The 20,898-nt window shown below is 45.5% G+C and overlaps 1 protein-coding gene across 2 annotated transcripts in view; it reads left to right on the top strand.

The window, feature by feature from the left end:
• The window catches only part of LARS2 (leucyl-tRNA synthetase 2, mitochondrial), a 120,313-nt gene that overhangs the window by 87,538 nt on the left and 11,877 nt on the right, over window positions 1-20,898 (top strand). For both annotated transcript variants that reach the window (XM_019724060.3, XM_074312510.2), the window contains exons 15-18: window positions 10,756-10,856; window positions 13,431-13,613; window positions 15,114-15,283; window positions 16,966-17,043. In XM_019724060.3, coding sequence (XP_019579619.3) covers window positions 10,756-10,856; window positions 13,431-13,613; window positions 15,114-15,283; window positions 16,966-17,043 — 532 coding nt within the window. The remainder of the gene's footprint in view (window positions 1-10,755; window positions 10,857-13,430; window positions 13,614-15,113; window positions 15,284-16,965; window positions 17,044-20,898) is intronic.

Genomic DNA, 20,898 nt, shown 5'->3' with positions numbered 1-20,898 from the left:
GCAGTATGGATTGCAAGTATTTTTTCCCAGTTCTTAGCTTGTCTTGTTTTTATGATGTCTTGTGATGAACAGAAACTCTTAATTTAATGTAGTAAATTTTAATAACCTTTTATTGCTTTTAGTGTCTCAGTACCATTAGTGGAACAATCCATCCATTTCCCCATGATCTGTAGTGCCCTGTCCATCATAAATCAAGTTTTCATATGTATGCGCAAGCCTATTTATAGGGTCTTTATTCCGGCCATTGGTCTGTTTGCTTTTTGCTGTGCTAGTTATTTATTGGCTTTCTTGGTTTAATTTTACAAGTCTTAATGTCCGGTGAGGGAAGCCCTCCTACTTTGTTCTTTTTCTCTGGAGTGTCAGACCTTTGTTCTTCCATGTAAATTTCAGATTCAGCCTGTCAAATTCCATAGACATATCAATTGGAGTTTAATTGAAATTGCATTGAATCTACATATTTGCTAATATCTTTTCTCACTCTTCTTGCGTTTCTGAATCTGAAATCTTTGCCCTTTTATTTGAAATATAACTTTAGAATATCTCTTATGTTCTTTAGTGAAGATCCATCTGTTCTTATTTGTCTAAAATACACTTATTTCAACCTCATTTCTGAGTTTGCTAGCTCAGTGACACATTTAAAACAGTGTTGTTAATATATGGTGATGGAAGGAGAACTGACTGGGTGGTGAACACACAATGGGATTTATAGATGATGTATTACTGAATTGTAACAATTGTCACATAATGCTAAGCGAAATAAGTCAGACAGAAAAAGCAGAAAACCATATGATTTCACTGATATGTGGTATATAAACCAAAAACAAAAGAACAAGACAAACAAATGAGAAACAAAAATAAAACAGTGTTGTTGTTTTTTATGTGTTATGTGTCTTTTTCACTTGTTTTGCATCAGGACAATAATTCAGGCTGGCTTGTCTGCCACACTGCCAGGAGCATAATTCCTGGGAAATATATATATATATATGCTGGTTGTGTTGTTTTTTTAATATAGCGTCCTTTAGAATTTTTTTCTTACAGTGAAAAATTTTTATATTTAGAATTAGCCAGCTGGACTCAGTTTAAATGATTCCAATTTTGTTGGCAACGTCCAAAGCACCATAGTCAGGAGCCAGTCAAACATAGGCTTTCTCTCCATCAGGCCTGATTGGGGTGCTGACCTCGGCCACGTCAGTGTCATAGAGCTTCTCCCCAGCCTGTTTGACCTGGTGCTTGTTGGCCTTGAAACCATAATGAACACAGTGTACTGTTGTCTTCTACCTTCTTCATGGCTGACTCGGCAGTTAGGGGGCCCTTGCGGATGCACAGTGGTCAAGCTTCTTCCTCCAGGGGGCGCTCTTCCGAGGCTATTTAGGCTGCCTTCGATCCGCAGTGTCTTGGGCCTTTAGAAGGTGGGTGACGTGAGGATCTTTTCTTTTGTGGCTGTGAACACCACCTTGCAGCACTGCTTTCTTTGTCTTCAAAGCCCTTGCTTTGGCTTCAGCTTCGGGAGGGGCAAGGGCTTCCTTCTTCGCTTTTGGGTGCCATCTTCATGAAAAGTTAAGATGTTTGTTAAAATTGCAGAGAAGTAAAGGGGGAAAATATCTGATTATCTCCCTGTCCAGATAACACTCGTTAACAACAAAAATGAAATAATTAAAAAGTAATTAATGCTTGTCTAAGATTAAATTTTTTAGCTGCACAGAAGGTGAACATTAAATCTCCTACCCTCCACTCTTCTAACAGTTTTCTTTTGATTTCTTCCATGTTTCTATTGATACGTATACTCATTTTTTAAAATGTTACATATATATCTTTTGCTTTCTTGAATTAATGATGTATCTTGGTGATCTTTTTATGTTAGTACATACAAATCTATTTTTTTTTGCTAATTTAATATTTTTTAAAGTTATTTTTTAAATTCAAATCTATTCTTTTTAATGTATTCATAATATTCCATCATATGGATACATAATTTATGTAAGCAGTTACCTATTTTTTTGATTGCTGTTACAAAAAACATCCAGTGACTCTCTACATCTATATTCTTGGCAGGTATTTGGGATCATATCTGTGGGTTCAAGTCCTAACACTGGGGAATGCTAGGTCAAAGGATTCGTGTTTTAAAGTTTTTGATGGATAAAAAATATATTGCTTTTAAAACTTCTGTAATGCACATTAAAATCCAGTTTCATTAAAAAGGAGCACATTGAAAGCTCCCTCCCTTCGCTTCTCCTCTACAAGCACACGCGGGTTAAAATCTACTGTGCGGAAAACTAATTTAGAATCTAAATTAAATACTTAAAATAATTGTCTTCTCATTGGTCACAGAGAGCTTCATGGGTAAAAATAAACTGGTCTACATCAGAAGGACACCAAACACATGAGCATCAATCCTCAGGTAGTAAGTTAGGTAAAATGCTTGTACCTTGAGTTATAGAATTTATGATTCTGCCTTGCATCTCTTCTCTGTGGAAAGTTCTCTGTCTCACTAGAGAAAGATTACCCTTGCGGATGGAAATCGTGCCCTGCTATGTCACAGTCTAGTGGATATTGTACACTCTCAGTGAATATTTGTTTAAATAAATTGAGTTTAACCCCTTCATATAAATAGTTAGAAGTTTATGTTCTTCAAAGGAAAAGTTCTCCTCAGGATAGGGAGAATTGGACAGAGGTTAAGGTCAAAGACCAAATACAACACGAGAAATATTTCCTTCTCATGGAGGTCTGGAAACAAAGACCATAAATGATTTCTGGCTCCTTAATAGTAGGGCACATTTCTCCAGTTTCTGAACCAGTATTTGTAGAAGTAACAAGTGAATCCATAAATTATTCAATGGCTAACTATTTTAAGGTATAGGACAGGGCCTGGCTACATTTATGACTTCTTTACAGTGGTTTGAAATTATATTCGAGGAGAAAAAAGGTTTGCAGAATTCCGATATCATTTTTAAATACAGTTTTTGGGATGACTTTGTTTCTACTCAGTTGAATTTCTAATTTGCAAAGCTGCCAGGTACACATGGAACTTACTTTACTGTCAACTTTAAGGGACAGCTGTATGGCGTAAATGGAAATGTATCTCTGTGGCATTTGGGGTTTTTAATAAATTCTTTACAAGATAGTAAGATTCTGTACCAGGCCTTCCCCCCCAAAAAAAAGACAGAGATTTATTGTAAGTACTCAGAAGTCTGATCTTTTTGAAGGAACCGGAAGCCATCTTTTCTGTGTTTCTCAACACAATCAGCAGGATTCCTCCCTGTTCAATCACATCAGGGCAACAGCAGCCCCTGAAAACTGCCTCTGAGCATCACCTCTTTATCGGAGGTGTTTTGGTACAGCCACAAATGAAATGAAAATCGACCTCTTCCTGTGATGCATCGTTCAAAACGCTCCAATTAGAATGTTTGAAAGCCTCCAAACAACTTTATCCAGCTGGCCTAGGAGGAAAAATTGAGACCTGTCAACCACATGTGTCTTTCTCTGTATGTATTAGCTATTTTTTCTAAAATGTGTTAAATCAGAATCTTACGTCTACTTCTGTACTCCTTTGGAGTAGCATTGTCATTTCAGAAAGATATTTGAGACTACAGCTGGTCAGCTCTTGTTTTCACTTCTCGGCCCGTTGGCCACTGTCTCAAGTAGTAGCTGTAGACGGAGCCCCAAGACCTCTGTCCCCTGCTCAGTCGGGCCACTGATTAGCATCTGCACAAGAAACCTAGCTCCTTTGGTTCTCAGTGGCCTCATAAGTTAGGAATTCAATCACCTCTGAGCCCCGTTTTCACTCTGTAATTCTGGTTAAACTTCTTCAAATATAAACAGCAAAGGTTCTAAACACTACTAATCTTTCCTGTTTTCTAAAAGCGCCCTGGCCTTTTCTTTCATCACTTGCACAGTTAGCTGTGCAGTTTGAACATTCAGAAGGTTCAGAAGGTCTCCTTACTGTTTACAAAAAGCTGGCCTCTGGGTTGGGTGTGCCACCACTGGGACAGCAGGTGCCGTAGTTGTGTGTCTGAAACACCAGGTTCCTGATTAAGTCAGACTTAATGTCAGCAGGACATTTGTCAAAGAAGGATCAAGAAACACTGTAAAATGTTTTCCTCTCCGGCAGGCAAAGAAATACAAATTAAACAGCAGTGAGGTGCTGTTTTCCATATTGCAAAGAGGCTGGGACGAGAGCTTGCACGCTGGTGCTGCAGAAAGGCAGTTTGGAACAATGTTTCTGCAAAGCATTTCAGCAATCGATAGTGAGAGCCTTAAAAATATGCACATTTGGACACACTAATTGCACTTCTAGAAATTTATTCTAAGGAAATCATCAGAAATGCAAACTTAGGCACCAAAGTGTTCGCGTGTTATTTCAGAAGCTAAAATTTTAGCTGCAACCAAAATGCCCCAAAATGCTGAGAAAGAATAAATCAACGATAGCCCATGTGTATGGAGGACTCTTGCACAACTCTTTAAAATTATGTTATAGAGAAGGTTTAGTAACATGGAGAAATGCATCTGAAGTGATGAGAAATAAAAAAGCAGGATACGAAGTGGTAGATACAGTTTGTTTATTGCTGTCTTTGTATGTACACGCACAGACATACACATACAACATGCAAGAGAAAAGACTAGAAAAAATTATGCCAGTGCATTAACACGAGTTTTCTCTGGGTGGTGAACTTTATTAATGATTGTATTCGTTTTTTAATGTACTGCTGACTTTTCCAGATTTTTTTTTTTTTTTTACAACAGTGATGTAACTTTATAACAACAACAAAAGTCATTTACAGTAGATATTCTGCATCAGGGAAATGCGCTGAGCCTCCCAGTTTGATTGGTGGGTGCGGGGCCGGCATGAGCTATGGCCGGACATCAGCACTAAGTGGACACTACAGAGGGCCGCGTTGCCATGGGAGAATGGGGCGTGGCTCACCGCCACTGACCCGAGACAAGGAAGCCTCTTCTCTCCCTTTGAGACAGAGGCCGAAACACGAGAATCTTGTCAGTTCTTGCTGTTGTTGTTGAATGCAACTCAGAGAGACACTAAATGCCCTGAATTGAAATTCTCCCAGCAGTTTGCAGTCAACAGAGTGGTGGCATCAGAAGCCGCTGCTCCTTCGTTAATGGCTCTCTGCTGACCGGGGAGAAGTCAGCAGGTCCTGGTCCATGGAGCTTTTTCTTGCTTCTCTGATCACACCGGAAATGGAGCTCTTGGGAGAAGAGAAAGGAAGGGAAGAGAAGGGAAGCTGTTTTGTTTTTTGTTTTTTTCAGTTTCAGGTGTACGAAACATTGCAGTAGACATTTCACCCCTCACTAAGTGATAACCCGCCCCCATGCATTGCCCCTCTGACATCGTATTTAGCTGTTACAATCCCATTGACTCTATTCCCCATGCTGTACTCCCCATCCCGTGACTCTATATATTAAATTATAGTTGACACACAGTATTATTCCGCCTCAGGTGTACACTGCAGTGGTCAGGCATCTGCACCATCCATGAAGTGGTCTCCCTAGTAGGACATGTGCCCATCTGACACCCTACAAAAGAGAAGAGACGCTTTCCTTGAGTCTCACGTATCAATAAGGCCTCCTTCCGTGCTGCTGGCTGGCTGCTAGGAAATAGCGATGGTGGTGATTTAAGAATGACCTCGGCTTAATACTTCGAAACTGGCTAATGACGTGAGCGTGACGTCCTAGACACAGGACGGGGAAGAAGAGGAAGGTGAGCTCGGTCAGGAAAGTCCAAGCTCAAGACTGTTTTCAGAGATCCGTGCTGCCTGTTTTCTCTTTTCCCGATCTGCACAGTAGCGCCTGACCAGGTCAGGAGTGGGCGGCAGGCCATCTAGGGCTTCACGTGTAGGTCAGTGTCATCCACAGTGACAAGTTAGGGCTCTGCTGAGTCCTGAGGTTCTCGTAGCCGCATCTTAGATAGCACATTCCTTGTATGCAGTGATTTTTCACGGTGCCTGAGGTAGCTATCCGTGTTCTGCAATGCCTTGTTTTTCCTATGAATTCGCACCCCTCCTCACCCTGCCCTCCTCCTCAGTTTCTTCCTCCTCTCCATCTCTCCCTTCCTGCCTTCCTTTCTTGATGGGACAAAGGTGGCCTTCAGTGACCAGCGGGTATCAGCTGTTGTAATTTCTGAATTAGCGCAGCCCAAACTATCGAGGAAACATTGAAGATTCATCACCTGTCATCATTCTTCTTGCCTACGGCTGTGCTGCAGCACACGCCACGTACCCACCTCCAGGGGTCGTAAGGAGAAGTAAGAAGGAAGCCGACTCAGAGAAGAAAGAGCACAAATGTGTGTTCATGAAATGAAACCATCCAGGACCTTCTTCAAGGCAGAGGTCCTGCGTGATGCCCCCGTTTTTCATGGTCCCCAAGTCAGAAGGGGTTTGTTGATGGTTTAGAGTTGCAGGTTTTTCATGTTCTTTTAAAGGCCCCTGCTGTACTCAGTCACTATGATGAATGAATCACTCAGTTGCGTACACAAGTTTGTCCTACCATTTGTTGAGTGAATGAATGCATGAGCAAAGGGAAATACGTTACACCAGTCGCGATAATGATAATTATCTTGATGATGAACTTGGCCATGTGGTGTGATCTCTGCTCCAGCAGGACTGGGTTCCAAGTCCAGCAGGGCCCTTGCTGTCCCCTTGACCCTCATTCCCATGCAGCAAGTATCACACTTGGTGCTTCTTCCCTGTGGTGGTGACAGTTATTTATGAGCCTGTCTTAGGCCGCCCATCTTATTGTAAGCTCTCTGATGAATTGCAGAGTGCTCTGTACCCAATTGTCGCTCAGATGGATGTTGAATAAATAAAGTGTGACTCTTCATTCAGAGCTGAACTACACATGGGGGTAGTTGTGAAACCAGATTCCCACAGCCCTGTCTGTGGAGCTTCCCTGGGAGCCCTGGAAGAGTGTGTGTGTGTGGGGGGGTCACTGGGAAACAAGCAGGATTCCAGGAGCTGGGAAGCACCCCTCCCCCACTGTGAACTTCCGTACAAACACTCCTGGGGTGCTCCCTTGGTCCTGCTGACCATCCTGTGAACTTGAAGTGGACAGACTTTGAAATCTTTGCACCTCTCCCTGCAAAAGGGTCATGGCCGCAACTGGAAGCCATAGCACCCCTTGCCTGCCCTTCATTTGCCTCTTTCTTCCTTCATCTCTCGTCCCCTCCACGCTGTCCCCACCTCTGCTGCTGGCAGGTTGATTTATTCATGGGAACAAACTTGATTGAGTTCAAACCAGTTAAGCTTTCCTGCATCTAGTGTGAACGAGGCACAGGGAGGGGTCTTCAGGGGTTTTCCTTCTCCTTCCTCAGGAAGAAGGCAGACAGAGAAGCAGCTCACCTGAATGCACAACAAAATTTAGTGTCTGCCAGATGCAGTTACAGGTACCACACTGGACACACCAATAAGGAAAGAGCAACCGGTTCTGACCGGGAAGGCCCGAGACGCCTTCCCAATGGAGGTGGCATTTGAGTCGCGCCTGGAAGGAGTAGAGTTTTGACAGATGGGCAGTTTTGATGGCACTTCAGGGAACTGGGTGAGTGAGAACATGGAAGCGCTTATGGGCAACATGTGGAAGGAGCAGAGGAAGTGAAAGGGAGTCAGAGCAGTCTTTGGTGGCCACGCTGAGGAAGTGGAACTTGATTTGGAAGGAATTGATCTTGAGATACGACTAGACTCTTTGTTTTCCTCCCTCACAGCTCTGAGGGCCGTCAGGCATTGCTTTGGTTCAGTGATAGCAAGCAGGCCGGCTCCCTGCGGGTAGGCAGTGCTTTGCCCAGCAGGATACCCCTTGGGCTGGGCTCAGTGCCAGACACACAAGGCACTCAGTGTACACCTGCTGAATACAGAAACGCTAGATTTCACTGGTGGCGCTGCTTTCTGCGAAAGTGGTGCTGAGAATTCTGAGTCTCAGTCTGAGCCACCCGGGAAGTGCTGCCCTCCCGGGATCAGTGATATCTGAATGGTGGGAGGCTGGGCACCTGTGCCACGTCTTCCATTTCTGCTCGTGGTGATCCTCTGAGACGAACCCTACAGAACTGCAGCCCTGGGGGAAGAGAGCCTGGTGAGCTTCAGCCACCAAGTGATGCTGTGTTTCAGAAAGTACGGCTTACGTCATTTCACTAGCAGGCCTGTTTTGATGCACTGCTACGTGTGGAGGGACGCCTGCCAGCTTTGGGGACACGCCCCTGAGATGCCTCACAGTGAAAGGGTTAGGAGTGGGTTTGAAACAGGCAGAACTAATTGGCGGTGTCAGCAGCCAGGCTAGTGGGGCCCTCGATGGGGAGATGGTGCCTGGAAGGGGTTCTGGGGCCTCCCGGAGGGTGGTCATTCTGGTCATTGCCTTGGGTGCTGGTTACACAGGTGTGTTCATGTTGTGACAGTTCATCAAGTTTTACCGCTAGGATTTATATACTTTTCAGTATGTGTGCCGGACTTCATTTAAAAGTTTACTTTAAAAAAAAAAAGAGAGCATTGTAAAGGAAGAGGGCCTAATGCTGTGCTCCGCTTCTTGTAACTATATATATATATAATTGTAGTTGACATTCATTATTGTTCAGCTTCAGGTGTACAATGCAGTGATCAGTTATCTACATCTTCCCTGAGGTGTAACGGCTGTATGTGATGTCAGAGGGATAGTAAATGGGAGGGGGGTTATCACTGTGTGAGGGATCTAAATGATAAATGTCTAACTATTACATTGTTTTGTACACTTGAAACTAATAAAATTAAAAAAAAAAAAAAAAAAGGGGCCAAGGAGGCTGCAGCCTTGGGCAGAACGGCTAGAGTTAGGGTCAGATGGCGGCAGGTTGTAATTCTGCCCTCTCCCAGAAGGTGGCGGCGTTGTGCTACTTGACAAACTGCACGAACAGGATTCCTGTTTCCCTGCTCCTTGCGGCTTAAATACTACTGATTTTGATTTGTCTTTAGGATTTCGATTACTCCCTCCCTCCTTCCATCCCAAAGGCATCTTTTGTCATTTCTCTTAAGAGTGACCAAAGCCACGAACTCACAGTGAGAGCCGAGAGGAGAAACCTCCAAAACTGGTGCCCTGGGGACACTAGAGCCTAAGACAGGAAAGTCGTCCTCTCAGCACTGAGCCAGCAGGGGAAGGTTATGGGCTGTTCTTTTCGTGTTAGGCAGCAGTGCGTACACACACACACACACACAACAAGATTTTTAAATACGAAGGCCCGGACTCCTTTTTTTCTAGCTGACCCCCATCTCTTTCCCAGTCTCTGTTCCACTCCATCCCCACCCCCACCCTGGAACCGACTAGAAAGTTTCCTTCCTTTTAACCACCTCTGCCCGCACAGCCGTCATGACGGGGGCTGCACACTGTACAAAGCAGGGGCCTTTCCGGAGGCCTCAGTCAGTAACAGCTCATCTAAATCAGCCTTGCTGGAAATGAGACCCTATTAAATTAGCAAAGCCAGCGCCTCCTACCTTCATCACTAGAGCCCCACGTTTGTGGCTGTTTGGCCTCTTGGAAGTTACTGGGTTGTTTGAACTCAATAAAAGCCAGCCTGTGTAAGGGAACCCGAAGGCCTGAGGGTTTGCCTATGGAAAGGGGTGTCAGGCTGCTGGTGGAGAACGTCACTCCATCTCCCACGAGTGAATTCTACCTACGCTCGTTATAAACATGAAATGCTCACGTATGTTATCAGTAGACCTCTCCACAAGTCATCCTTTGAGTTTGGAATAGCTCTTGCTGACACTTCAACGCTGAATCAGGGGGATTCTTCAGAACAAACCATTCCAAATCTGAAATAAAGCCATGTCAGTGTGAGGGTCGACCTCTATTTGTCCTTTTATGAGAAGAAGTTTATATTTCACTATTTAGCCAGTAAAGGTGTGACTAACATGACTTTAAAAACAGGCACTGTAAATAAATTATAATCCATCCATGCTGTAGAACACTAGATAACTATTTAAAAATGAGATCTAGCTATATGGAGTGTTGTGGGAAAAAACCCATTCATATCGTTAAATGAAATACCATAAAGTGATATGTATTATGATCCCATTTATTTAAATCTGCCCTCAAAATCTATACAACCATATGCACATATATATAGGTTTGTAACGGCCTCCTCCGGGGGAAGTATGCCTAGAAATAGGGGGATAATGTTTGAATTTGAACAGGAAGAGTATATTCATATATAATTTGTATGACTTAAACATTTTTTAAAGAACGTAAGCAGGCACTATATATATGGTTAAGGAAAAAGCAACCTGCTTGAACAGAGCCCAGCTTAAACCCGCTGTGGCCTCTTGAACCTTCTTTATGCTGGGTTCAGCATGTAGCTGATATTTGTGTCTTCTTTAAAATTTACAAGTATTTTCATGCAGTCATTTCATTTAATCTTTCCAACCACCCTTTGAGGCAGATTTTTACCTCCATTTTACAGATGAGCAAACTGGTGCTAAGAACAAGTAAGTGACTTGCCTGGGCTCATAGAATTCGCCGAGAAGGAGAACTGAAATTTCCCATCCAGGCCTTCCAAATCTGACGCCTAGCACTCTTTCCACTTGTGGAAAATAGTATCTGCTGAATTGACTTGATTTTCTTATCACTGAATTACAAGGAGCCGTTTTCTCAAGTTGGGTTTACAAGTAGCGTTGCTCAGCCACCTGTTTTCATGGAGGGCGGTTCTCTGTCCGTCTGCTGGTCAGGTCTGTATTGCTGTTTTCTTCATGCTTTGAATGCCCACCCCACCAGTTTTCTTTTCCTGTCATCTTTTCTCAGAGAGCCTTTTCACAAGCTGCTAGCCCAAGGCCTTATCAAGGGGCAGACATTCCGCCTACCATCTGGTCAGTACCTACAGAGAGAGGAAATAGATCTCACAGGTAAGAATGGCCCATCTGGTCCCATCCAGGTGCGTGCAAAGAACTGAGGCCAGGCCTGAGAGCCACTGACAAAGCCCGTAGATGCCACCGCGAGGCCTTGGCTGGGTGGAGAATTCAGGGGAGGGACCTGTTGGCCTCTTGGCCTCCGAGCCTCATCTTGCTCTGGGCTGGCTCCCTCCGAAGCCAGGCACTGGGACTGGCGTCTGCTCCTCAGCCCCATCCAATCCGGCTGCAGTGTCAGCTTCGTTTGTGTGTCACACAGAGCCAGCTTGGGCATTACCTCCTGTCGTAGCCCGTGTTTGACAGCCCCTCTCAGGGACAGAGCCCCCAGACCCAAGAAACACTCTCCTAAGACTGGTGCACCCCCTGTGTTTCTCCCCATGTGGTCTCGAGGTGCATTTCGGAACCTGCGAGGGCCACCCCTCTGCTTGCTCCCAGAACAGACCCGTCTGGCACTTCCCCAGTGGAAGACCTCCCCCTGACTTCCTGGACTTCCCTCTTCTCCCAGCTTTCCCAGTCATTCCATCCACTCCGTGTTTTCACTCTTCCTCAGAGTTATTTCGTTTGGTGGCATGACGAGGACATGTCATGTGCACCCAGCGCACAAACGAAGTAAATGACATGGTAGAATATGGGGAGGGGGTTGTACCTAGAGGCAGCTGCGAGAAGCCCCCCGCCCTCTGGCCATGAAATTTAGAAAAACCAGTGCATAGTAGATGAGATTAGGTAAACCCAACACCCCTTAAATGGCAGGCAACCTTCCAAGCCAAACACTAGAAAGAAGGCTTGGGTTGACGCGGTCAGTGAGTTACCCAATTAAAGCATTAATATGTCAAGTTGAGAATGGTCAGAAAGCAGCTGGCGTCGCAGAAACTGGCAGTGTTTCTCCAACACGGACCAGAGGGGAAAGGAGCTAAATCCGGGGCACATACACATCAGCTGTTAGCGACGTACTCTGTGTGATGGGCTGGCCTGCCATGTGTGGTTGTGCAGTGTGCACACTGGACAAAGGCCCCCAGCCGAGGAGGTGACCAGGTCCTGAAATCTAGCCACTTGCCAAACCATACACTTCAGTGCCACACCTGCCAAGGAAGGACACCTTTTTCTAACTCCCCAACTTCTCTGCCTAGAAAGATGCCTTTTCCTTAATTCGCACAGCAGTACTGTGCAGGCTAGCCACAGCCTGGCGGGGGGGTGCGGGTGGGGAGCAGTGTTCCCTGAGCCTCACCACAGCCCGCATACAACATCTTCTCCCACTCTGATGTCATCGGCTTCTTTCCGTTTCCCATGCCGACTTGTCCCCCAGGTCAGAATACTTGCATCGTCAAGGGAAGGTCTCCATCTACTTACTGGGTGTGCTGCTCATGAAGTATGGAGTTGGCTTTTAGGTACCTGCGTCAGTTCCTTGGGAGTTTGGTTGTTGTTGGAGTCGGGCATTATTTGGCTGGAAGGCACAGCAATCCACCCAAAGGCAGGTTTAGGGTTTAGCACGAGGACACAGGTGTATCACCCAGACACAGCTGCAGGAAATACAGCCGGACCTCACTCTATGTAGGAAGTCACCAGGCCACTCCTTTCTGTTCCCTTCCCTTCCTTTCCCTTCCCTTTTCTTCCCTTCTTTTCCCTTCCCCCCTCCCTCTCTTCCTCTGTCTCCCTCTCTCCCTCCCCTAGTGCCTCATCCTGCTACTGTCTGTTCTCCTTCGTCCACCAGGCTTGGATTGTGTTCTCCCATTATTTGTTTACAAAGTGACCTTGGAGAGCCACTGTGCCAAGTCTTGCCCCATCTCTCTAGGACTTTTCGATTCCAGTGCCCAGCTACATCAAAACAGATTCTGTCTCTTGGTTCCAGTCCCTGACAGAGCGGCTAAGTCTTGTCAGATGTCCTTCCTGGTCCCAGCCACTGGGGCTTGGCAACAAGGTCACCTCGTCCAAACATAGCCATTTAAGGCTTCCTCCATCAGCAGCGCCCGGACCATTGGTGTGTGCGGGTGGGGAGGAGACGTTGCCCAAGGAGACCGGGGCGCGGCAGGCTGGCCCTGCTGGGGGACGCCACATCTAATGTGAGCTCAGCCAGTTAACTCCAGGGCCCTGATACTACAAGGTCATGTTTCGGTGCCTGCGACACAGACGCCGAGACCAGGCCTGGAGGTGAAGTGGCTTCCCAGGGTGCTTTGCTGTTTGAGTCCCTGACTGGTCAGCGCCAGCTTCCACAGGAGACTGTGGACCCATAAAGAAAACAGCAGTGTGTGCGAGTCTTTCTCATCCCCTTTTACTTCCCTTTTTTTGTATCTGAGTAATTTACTTTTATAAAGGGGAAAATTGCTTGGTCTTATTTTGTGGTTGAGAAAAAGCTGTCACAAAAGGAAGATTGGTGGTGGGAGGTGGGCCTCCTTCAATTAAAACCATTTTTTATAATATAAGAGAGGGAGGGGAAGAGGCAGGGGAAGTGAATTAGTGGGATTCTTCAGAATTGCCCGCCGAGTATTTCCTCAGCGAATGTATTTTTGTAGGACTGAGTTTTCTGATTTTCCCAGAATCACGCACACCACGCCTGTGTGTTACTTCGGTGTCTAGGTTCGGCTCCTGTCCACGCAAAGACGAAAGAGAAGTTGGAGGTAACGTGGGAGAAGATGAGCAAATCCAAACACAACGGGGTGGACCCGGAGGAGATGGTCAATCGCTACGGCATCGACACGGTCCGGCTCTACCTGCTTTTCGCCGCCCCTCCCGAGAAGGACATCCTGTGGGATGTGAAGAGTGAGTCTCCTGCCTCTGCCTGACCTGCCTCCTCTGTGATCTGCCGAGAGAATCTGGGCAAGCGGACGTCTTTGCAGAAGGCAGTTGTAGAGGAAGGAGTCTAGGATCAGGCCATGACGCGAGTAGCTGGTGTCCCGCTCTCAGGCCTGTAGCCTTCTCAGCCCGGTGCTGTCAGATGGAATGAGCCCCAGCGTCCCTTGGGGAGCTCGTAGCTGTGGCAGAGTCCCGGTCTTCACCCCGGACCTGCTGACACAGGGCGCAGGGACCTGCCTTCAATGAGGCTGTGGTGTTTGGATGCGGGTCCCACGAGGACCCCACCTTGAGAGCATTTCCTTAGAGCCAGACTGGCTGCTATGCTACCCTTGGCCCACTGTGGTCCACAGAGGCCAGGCCCCTCTTGACTTACCCTAAAAGGTTTTTTTTCTAGAACACTGGCGTCGCCCCTCACCAGTCCATAAATCCCCGCCTGGGGCCTGGTGTTACCCGTGACTGCTTCAGTCACCAGAGCAGCCTCTAGAACCCCCCTCGGGAGATGTGTCTCTCCAGAGTCATTTAGCTCTAAAATGGCGTGAGGTAAAATCATCTTGGGTATCTGGGTGTCCTAGAATAAACTGTCCAGCAGTCATTCCTTCCTTCGTGTGGTCTGCCCTGTGTGTTACGGGAAGCAGAAATCAGATGGCTGGCATCACCGTTTATTTAGACGTTCTGTTCCTAGTGAGAGGTGTGGCCTGGAGCCGTAGTCACAGATGCTAGTCCTAGAGCTGGCTGCATTCGAATCCCTGGGGACTTGGAAATGCAGACATTTAGGCACAGGTTCTGACTCCCTACCCCTCCCTGCAGGGTGGGCTCTGGGAATCTGCTGCTAACAAGCCTCCCAGAGGTCCTGCTGTGCATCCAGGCTTAAGAATGCCTGGTCCAGTTGCCAAAGTGTAAGAGACCTCGACTGGCCTTGATTTGGCTACCGTGTAACCCAAGGCCACGAGATGAAGCCATTCGACTTCTCCAGATCAGATTAGCAACTAGATTTGATGAACTGTGTGAAATAGGTAATCCCCACGTATCTGACAAGGTCGTGGGTTATGTTAAAACCCCACGCGCTGTACAGACCTGCAGCTCCCAGCGTGGTCTGTGGACCGCTGCCACCGCACAGAACCCGTCCTCGTGAGATGAGAAACGTGTACCAATGTGAGTCACCTCCAAGCACCGTTAGTACCACAAACACTTGTCACAGGAAGCTTTCTTAATCAAAGAGGCAGTCAGTGGGCAGCACTTTGGTAGGCCTGCCATCCAGTGCTCTGAATGTCTGGGGTTCTGTGATGTGGTGGCATCAGCCCAGACCCTGGAAGCCAGGGAGGACCCTCCCAGCTGCCGTTGGACAAATCCGTCAGGGCACCATGTAGTGCCATCTTCGATTCCCAGGTGCTTTTCTCGGCTTGGGTAAAACCAAATCAGTCATTCTCATGTGTCTCTTTCTCCTTCTCATTTACTCACACAACTCAGCCGACGCCCTGCCCGGTGTGCTGAGATGGCAGCAGCGTCTGTGGTCCTTGGCAACCCGATTTATTGAGGCCAGAGCTTCTGGGAAGGTTCCCAGGCCTCAGCTGCTGAGTAACGAGGAGAAAGCCGAGGCCAGGAAGCTCTGGGAGTACAAGAACACGGTCATCTCTCAGGTCAGAGACTTTCCAGGGGACACTGGTTGATTCTATGACTGGGCACTCGTCTGCGTGGCCCACCTTCTCTTGGGGCAGGTCGCTGTGGGTCTTCATCTGTCCTCATTCTGGTGGAGCCAAAGGACAGACATGCTCATGAGAGGACTTGCTCTCAGGAGATGGCTGTCTCTAATGATGTCTTGCATTTGTGCTTCCTGGATCTCAGGAAGCTGCCCACTTTCGACGTCTCCGTACTTAACACGTCCAGGCAGAGAACCAAATTCAGGATCACGCTGATGACACACTACATATGTTATATCAACAGAAACAATTTTATAGTTGCAAGCGCGTGGAGAGACTCTGTTCTTTAGCCTCCTTATTTTACAGATGGGGACAGAGATGAGGCACAGAGAGGTTAAGGTCTTGGTGAAAGTCACACAGCTAGTGGGGAATGGAGCAGAGATTAGAATCCAAGTTCCCTGATGCTCAGCATAGCGGTGATTTGCCCAGTTAGTTTGTTGCACAATATCCCTGTGAGTTATTGTGGGATAATTTTTGCAAATAAATTATTTATTCATGTTACCTTCTTAGGAAATAGTATGTTATTGTCCAAATCATTTAAAAAGATTCTTCATTGATAACAAAACCCTTTAAGTTTTTATCTAGAAGTCTACCATAATACCATAACATTTGCCTTTTGAAGGACTTTGTGGGGGGAAAAAGGTCGTATGTCTCTGAAAAGAAGGCATTTAGGAAATCTGAAGCTGTTTTTAATAGGTACCAGATACCCCAAATGCTCCTCAGGTTGAATTTTTTTTTTTTTTTTAAGATGTGCTGATTCAAACTTATAACAGCAGCCACAGTCCCTTACCTGTACTTTGGTAGTAACTAACGCCATGGAAGGAGCAGGGTTGTCCCTCTGGTTTGCATAACCTGGAAGTGGCCCTGTCCAGCAGGTTCTCATTTGGTGACACTTCTTCAGCTTTATTTCCGTCCTCTGTCTTCCGGTGTGGAGACACGGAGCTCAGTGAATTGAATTTCGTGATCTGAGTGATGCCTGAACGATTGCTTTCATACCACATATTTTCTCTCTGGATTTGGCAAATTCTTCTATTCTGTCAGATAATAGAATTGGGATATTTCAGCAAGTTGGGAGCTCCTGACATCTTAAAGATGTGTTATGTTTCTATATTCTTGCCCGAGGTCAAAATTGAAAAGCACACAAACAGGAAATAGCTGACAAGTCCTATGAGTGTGCTTATGTCAACTCCACATTTGAAAGTATAAAACCAACCTTGTCCCATCTACTAATTATCTTCCTTGTGAATTAATGTCATGGGACCAAGGAGAAGCGACCTCCTTTCCCCGACCTCCTGTTGACTTGTCATTTTGGTGTTTGCCCATCAGTGGGCCCCACCTCCTGTTCAGGTTGTTAGCAGTGTTTTCTTAAGGACCTACTGTGAGAACCAACACTGTCCCAGATGTGGGGGAAGAGGAATAGTCTCGAGTGGAAACATTGACATGATTTTAAAACTCGCTGTCAGCACATTATAGTGTTGAAATATTAGCATGATTATTTGAGATAGGGACTACTTTTATAAATAGCTATGATTGCATTCATTTAATTTCACATTTTGGAGATTTTTTTGTGGAAAGCTTAAAGGAATTTTGAAGAAAATGAATGATTCAACTTTTACCCATAGGTGACCACCCATTTCACAGAGGACTTCTCACTAAATTCTGCGATTTCTCATCTGATGGGACTCAGCAGTGCCCTCTTGGTAAGTGGCCTGTCTTTGGTTGCGGAGGAGGGAGGTGGCCTGTAAGGTCTCAGATCGGGGACAGAGCGCAACACCATGGTGTCACCTTCTCAGTGTGGCTCTATTATCTGCAAGCAGTTTTTCCATAGTCACAACCTAGTTTTATAAAAGCTGGAAGTTTCTTAAAGATTATGTGGTCCAAACCCCCTCCCCCACTCCACCCCGCAGTTTGCAGATGAGGTCACTGAGGCCCAGGAGGTTAGATGCCGCGCCTGGTTGATGAGCGACAAAGCCAAGAGCAGCCTGGAGCCTCCCTGGCTTCCAGCTGTACTCTTTTCTTCATGCTCCCCCTGCCTGATTTCTGGAACTAGCGGTGATGCCCACCCCCTTGCCGTCATTAACGTTTGACATCCATTTAACTTAGGCCAGTCAGGTTTGTTCTCACTGAGAACAAAAATCAGCCTTTGCAGTATAGCCTCGTTTCCTTACGACGCGCAGCTACCATTTTTCTTGCCAGGTAAGGGACTTGTCAATAAGTGGAGCTTAGGCAAGTGGTTAGTTGTTTGCACAACAACAGCAAAAACAAAAAACGTGCATGAAAACTATTAACAAAGGCTTTTTACAATTATTGATGTAAGAAACGTCGAAAACTGTAGGGAAGATTAATGAGTTTATTTGAACCAATTATTACCAGAAGCAAAATCTCAACGATTAAGAAAATTCTCCAGAGAACGGCAGTTTTGCAGCTTATTTTATACATTAGAATCAAAGGAGGAGACGGAAGAGGGGTTACATGAAATCCATTGGTGATAGATTAAGGGGGTGGGAGAAAGCAAAGCAGGGAAATCTCTGGACTTGGGCAAAAAGTAAAACAAAGAGACACGTACTTCTTTTATATTGGTGGGTACAATGAACCTTTACAGGTATTCGGGGAACAAGATAACAATGAGGAGTTGTGTGGCCGGTGTGGTGGGTGTGCCCTGAGGGGTCTGGAAAAAGGGATTATTTTGATGGTCTATGGGTATATTATCTTAGATGCAAAAAAGACAATAAACAGGCCCACTTAAGATAAAGGTTAACCTTTGTCAGGGAAGGCACAAGCCAAGGATGTGACTACCGGCCATGACCCACTTTTAGTTAGCAATTTGCATGTTCAGACCATCCCATGTGGTTAATTCCAGTCTCTGAGTTGTAGCGCCCATCACACTGGCCTCCCCTGAGCTTGTCTGGTTCAGTATGTGGCCCCTTTTTCGTCCACATAGCGAAGCCCTCTCCAAGCTTTTAAGAACAATGGAAGAAGTTTACAGATTTGACTACATAAAGCTTACATTTTTAGTATTTTAAAGCATGCCGTATTGAAAGATAGATAAAAACTGGGGAAGACATGTATGACAAATATATCCGACAAAAGATTAATATCCTTAGTATATAAAGAGCTCTTACATGTTAATAAGAAAATGACCTAAAAATGGTCAAGGGATGTGAAAAGACAATAATTCACAGAAGATGAGATAGAAATAGCCAGTAAACTTGTGGCAGAAAAAAAAAAAATCTGCCCCATGAGGTATCATGAAATGCGAATTTAAAATGAGATGCTATTTTTTGCCTATCAAATTTGCAACTTGCAGACTTTTAAACATAACTCTTCTTCGTGCTGTTGCAAAGACAGTGAGACCAGTTGTCACACACCAGTGATGGGTGTGGTTGATGTAGCCTCACCAGGAAGCACTTTAGCTGTGAGGTCCTGGGGTTATATATACCCTTTGACCCAGGGTATCTATTGGCAAGTGATGGATAATCACAGAGACTTGGAACCCCAAATGTCCTCCAGTGGGGAAAGGGGGAAATGCCTTACGTCACATCAATGGGAAGGAAATGTGCCACCACCACTGACATCTTCTCTTCCACAAATAATGTCAGGAACTGCTCATGATCCAGGGTTAAGTGCAAACACATGCTGTCAAAGTGTCCACATGGTAAAACCCCAGTCGTGAAAATGTTATGTGTATGAGTGTGTATAGTCACCTATTTTTGCATTTTTGGAGACTGGGATAAAATACACTGGGTTTTTTTCTGGGTGATACAACTGTGAGTGGTTTTGTATTTCTGAAATTTCCTGAGCTGGATGTATGTTTGTTTGTTTGTTTGCCAGGAAAAAAGGGCAACTATTACAGAAAATTAAATTAAAAAATGAAACTTCTACTCCCGGGCAATTCATTTTGTCCACAGCCCTTCTGGGAGAATTTCTCTGTACCCTTAACCGTGAAGTTGTACTCAAATCTCTTAGAGATGATTTTGCAAAGATCACACTGTGATTGGAAAACTCCATTCTTCCTGAGCGCACTACTCTCCCTGCACCTCCACGTGTCACTAACCTGGAAACTCCCCAAAGCTTGTACCCTCGGATTTTAATGGAGATTTTAATGGAGGCACGATCCGTTACTCTCTCCATTTCCAGCCCCTCTCTCCTCTCTGGAGGATGAAAGGGAGGGAACTGACAGTCCCAAGCATCTAATCATGCCTTGGTCTTTTGGTGACCAACCCCCACCTAGCAGCTATTCAGGAGCTCACCCAGAGTTGCCTCATTAGAACAGAAGACACTCCTACCACCCAGGAAATTCCAAGGGGTTTAGGAGCTCTGGGGTAGAAACTGGGGGCAGAAACCAATATACATTTTTTCTATCGTTTCACACATATATCCATGCATTTTTTAAAAAGACCATGTGTAGTATTTTGGGCCTCTCTCAGCAAAATACATTATGTGGGTCCTGCTGACTTTTAATTTTAACAAACGTATCACAGAATTAAACCAAAATTGTTTTTATCACAGGGTGTTAGGAACACGTGCCAAGCGCCCCAGCCACATTGGGCTCGTTTACCATGACTTCCTCAAGTGCCTTGAGAATTGCCGGCCCCTGTGAAATCCTAGTGGCATTCTTGCTCCAGCCACCTCCAGAGAGCCCAGCTCCCTTTCAGGCCATTCCTGACTACACGCCCCAGCTCACACCCAGCCGCCCTGACCACCCGTGGAATCCTGTGACATCCTTGATTCATTCGTTGGTTTCCTCTCCAATTGACCGTCAGCTCCTGGAGGGCAGATATTTTATTTTGTAAAATATAATAATAATATTCGGGACATTTTATCCCTAAAGTCTGGTATATAGTAGGTATGCCATAAATGGAAAGTATATGACTGCGCTAACTGATTAACCTCAGGAAGAAACTGTTTACAGTAATTGGCGAAGCTGTTGAAGAGAGTGGGAACCCCTGAGATCCCTGAGGGGGCGGGAGGTTCCACATTGCAAAATCTTTGAGCAGTCTGCATTTCTCATTGGTCTGCAGCGCACAGGAAACCAAGCAGAGGGGTTAAGAGTTTCACTTACAACCGAGATTCTAATCCGGACTCTCTTGGTTTGGTTAGTGGTGTACCCTGGGGCAGATTACTCTCCCTCCCTAATCTTTAGCTGTTTTATCTGTCCAGTGGGATAAGAATACCGCCCTCGCCCTCATGAGACTTAAATGAGTTAGCATCAGCCTGAGGGCGTAGTAAATGCTCAGTTAATAGTAATACACTTGCTGGTATTGCTGCAAATTTTTTTTCTTGCAAAAGTGGATGGCTTTACTAATAGTTACTGTATTTAATGATCCTGCACTCCAAAGCTGTTTCTTCTCCTTTTTTAATTAAAAAACATTGTTTTCAATTGCAGTTGACATTCATATTAGTTTCAGGTGTAGGGCATAGTGGTTAGACATTTATATAACTTATGAAGTGATCCCCCAATTAGTCTAGTACCCCCAGCACCGCATATAGTTACTACAATATTGTTGATTACATTCCATGTGCTGTATTTACGACCCTGTGACTGTTTTGTAACT

The sequence above is a fragment of the Rhinolophus sinicus genome, chromosome 5, assembly GCF_057876585.1.
Source record: "Rhinolophus sinicus isolate RSI-liver-muscle chromosome 5, RSI-T2T, whole genome shotgun sequence".
NCBI classification, from domain to species: Eukaryota; Metazoa; Chordata; class Mammalia; order Chiroptera; family Rhinolophidae; genus Rhinolophus; species Rhinolophus sinicus.
This window is presented reverse-complemented; position numbering and strand designations above follow the sequence as displayed.